At 53.8% G+C, this 3,577-nt stretch overlaps 1 protein-coding gene across 1 annotated transcript; it reads right to left on the bottom strand.

Annotated features, from left to right (window-relative positions):
* Nucleotides 1-424: 424 nt before the first annotated feature.
* Nucleotides 425-2,335, bottom strand: KPRP (keratinocyte proline rich protein). Its single transcript, XM_063103898.1, has one exon. The coding sequence runs from the start codon at nucleotides 2,333-2,335 to the stop codon at nucleotides 425-427; it is 1,911 nt and encodes a 636-aa protein (XP_062959968.1).
* Nucleotides 2,336-3,577: the final 1,242 nt, after the last annotated feature.

Raw genomic sequence — 3,577 nt, 5'->3', positions numbered from 1 at the left:
CCAGGCCTCTGTGGGTGGGAACAGCAAAGGAGGCACCAAGGCACTGAAATATGAGTCAGGCTTCGGATGCGGGAGAGTAGGAGAGAAGTGGTCCAGGCAGAGAGGGAAGAGTGAGCAGAGGCCTGGAGGCAGGGACACCTAAGGTATGTCCTGGGGAACACCCCAGCTGTGCCCTGGTAGCCAGACTGCTCTGGCTAGAACTGAGGATGTGTAATGTCCTCAGATGTGAAACCGGAGAGGTGCCTGAGACCCAGGAGTGGGTCTGAGGTGATATGTAAAGGAGTTGGGACATCACCTCCATAACAGGGAACCTCTGAATATCTTTGGAGAGATGCAAACAAGAATACCTTGGAAATTGTGGCTGATGAAATAGGAGAAGCTACGTTTTCAGGGCAGGAGGCAGGGGCTCTCAGCCACATTTCCTTTAAAAATATGCACCCTTTGCTCCAGCATAACAAGCCCCACCTTTCACTCCAGCAGAGGTATTTCTTTGGTCTCCACAACCACCCAGATCCCGTGGCTCTGCGAACACACCACCAGGTCCACAGCCAGCACCACTCTCTTGCCCGTGGTTATAACTTGATGGGCCACAGCCGGGAGCCTCGGTGTCTAGGCGGCGTGGACTGGACTCATGACAGCCTAGGTCTTGAGGGTATGGAATCGGATGTGGGCCCGAGAGTGGGCTGGGACAGCGCTGAGGCTCCCCACATGGCTCTGGGCTTGGGCAAGGAGCTGGAAGGGGAATTGGCTCTGGAAGTAGATGAGGTTGTGGGCGCTCATAAGGCTGCGGGCATGCACGTGGCTCTGGAATTTCACACTGCATTCGGCGAGGACGTGGTGCTGGACGTGGTTCTGGACATGGTTCTGGACATGGTTCCGGACACAAGCAAGGTTCCGAAAGTCGCCGTGGTGGAGGACACGGGCGGGGTTCTGGACTTGAGCGTCGTTGTGGGCGTGAACATGATGAACGTGGAGCAGGCAGTGGATATCGCTGCAGTGACGGCTCTGGACATTGGTCAAGACGCTGTGATGGACAGAAGCTTGGGAGTGGACGTGGCTCTACACGCGGCCTCAGCTCCGGACAGGAGGTACCCCAAGAGGGTTGTGGGGCACAGCTCTGGGAACGGCGTCTGATGGGAGGAATCTGAACGGGACACTTCTGTGGAGGAACCTGCCTGGGGCAGCTGGGGGAGGAAATCTCTATTCGGCACTTGGGACCACATCTCTGGGAGCTGCCTGAAGCGGGACCTCGAGAACACTGACTGCCATAGATGGGTTCAGAGAGGCGGGGAGGGGTGCAGTAGTTACAGGAATCTGGAGAGGATCTCGATGGCAGGCAGCTGCTGTAGCAGGGCTCAGAACGCCTCGGCGGAGAACAGCTGCGGTAAGAAGGCTGCAGCCTACTCGGAGGGAGGCATCTGCTGGCGCTCTGAGACCTACGCTGCTCAGTGAAGCTCCCATAGGAGCCCTGGGTCTGGTATTGGGGCGCACATGTGCGAAAAGAATCCCGGGACTGCCGCTGGGGGGCGCAGCTGCTGTAGGAAGCCCGCGACTGGAACTGGGGGGCGCAGCTGCTGTAGGAAGCCCGCGACTGGAACTGGGGGGCGCAGCTGCTGTAGGAAGCCCGCGACTGGAACTGGGGGGCGCAGCTGCTGTAGGAACCCCGCGACTGGAACTGGGGGGCACAGCTGCTGTAGGAACCCCGCGACGAGAACTGGGGGACGCAGCTGCTGTAGGAGCCCTGATACTGGCCCTGGGTGGAGAATCTTCCCTGAGTTTGGCCCACTGGGGGACATTCTACATAAGTCGGGACAGGCTGAGGAGCTGGGCAGGGGACATAGGTTTGCACTGGGCGTTCTACATAACAAGTTTCTGTATAATAAAATGGAGCACATTCTACATAGCAAGTCTGAACAGGATTTGGGACTTCACACTGCACATAGGAAACCTCAGACTGGTACGGAGCCTGGCACTGAACACAGGAAACTTGTGCCTGGCAAGGAGCCTGGCACTTCACCTCAGTGGTCTTAGACTGGCTTGGAGCCTGGCACTTCACCTCGGTGGTCTTAGCCTGGCATTTCGCCTTGGTGGTCTTAGTCTGGCTTGGAGCCTGACAGTTCACCTGTGTGTCCTGGGAAAGACACGGAGCTTGGCAGGTCACCTGGGAAACTTGAACTGGGCATGGTGCAGGGCACTCCACAATTTGCATATCACAAGGGGCTTGGGCCACCAGCTGGCTATTGGCATAAGAGGACTGAGAGGGGAAGAAAGAGGAACCCTTGACACAGCACTGCGGGAGCGGCAGGCAATACTGAATCTGCTGCTGGTCACACATGGTCCTGGTGCAGGTGGGTGAGCAGGACCTGAGGACAGAGAAACCAGGATCAGGATAATGAGGGCTGGGGAGGTGGGGACAGGACCTAAGGGAAGATACTCTGCTTCTTCCCTGGCCTTTTCTCTTCCACTCTCAACCGTTACCCAAAAATCCTTACTGACTTAGCTGGACCCAGGACTAGTTCATGAGACCTGTCCTGGACCTGCCAAAGGGCATAATTGTACACAGCCAGTGTTGCAGGTGTCCAGGACATCCCACTGGGAGGGTGGACATACCAGTGTCCAGCACCAGAGGGCGCTAATGACAAGAGGCGTCTCCAAACTTACTCACCTCCTAAGTGATGGGAGTTAGCCCTACAGGAAATAGAAGTAACTCAGTGCTCCCGAGACTGCAGCCCAAAGTGGGACTCCATGCCCACAGGAGCTTGGACTTCTGCACACACATGCACTGGCAGCACACATGTATGTGCAAACATGTAAAAATATGCATATGGGAATAAGCACTCAGGCACCATTTGCACTCACATAATGTCAAAGCATCCATTGGAAAGTAAAGGATCCAATCAGTTGTTGGGAAGCTCAAACCCAACATTAAATGTTTGTTTCTCTACACCCAATCTTCTTTAGATGAATTCATTTAAACTTGTACATATGCAAAAGCATGCACCTACAAAACACACCTGCCTTGGAAAGGCTCAGGATCAATGTGGCAGCCTGCCTAGGCAGGTCACTGCTGTTAATCATGTGAAATGTGACAGTTTGCTGGCTTCAGAAATTTTTTTTCCCAGACCCTCTTAAAGGCAGGGTGGAGTTACCTAAGATGGAGTAACCCAGAAAATAAAAGATTCTTAATCACAAGACTGACATTCAGCCACACTTAAAGGATCTACACAGCAAGAGCATTACAAACATGACCTGGGGGATTCAAGTGTACATTCCACCAGCACACATAGCCAGGGGAGAAAACAGGGGAGCCCCCACTCTTCTGCCCTCCCCAAATCCACCTGTTCTTGTACAGGCAGTCCAGTGACCAGCAAAGAGTGATTTGACAATTGGCTCATCCAACAAAATACCTCTCAATAAGCTCCAGAAATACTGAAAATGCCTCTAATGAAGGACAAAGCCTTCCACTTTCTATTTATAGAGAATACCTAAATACTTATTCCCCTGGGGAAGGTAACTCTCCAACACACAACTCTGCTCACAAGGTGTAAATTACTAAAGCATCTTCTCCAGGAAAAGC

The sequence above is a fragment of the Cynocephalus volans genome, chromosome 8, assembly GCF_027409185.1.
Source record: "Cynocephalus volans isolate mCynVol1 chromosome 8, mCynVol1.pri, whole genome shotgun sequence".
Taxonomy (NCBI): domain Eukaryota; kingdom Metazoa; phylum Chordata; class Mammalia; order Dermoptera; family Cynocephalidae; genus Cynocephalus; species Cynocephalus volans.
The sequence above is the reverse complement of the archived record's forward strand: the minus strand, read 5'-3'. Positions and strand labels throughout refer to the sequence as shown.

Coding starts and splice junctions, on each gene's coding strand:
- KPRP (XM_063103898.1), bottom strand. CDS start 2,335: ATGTGTGACCAGCAGCAGATTCAGTATTGCCTGCCGCTCCCGCAGTGC.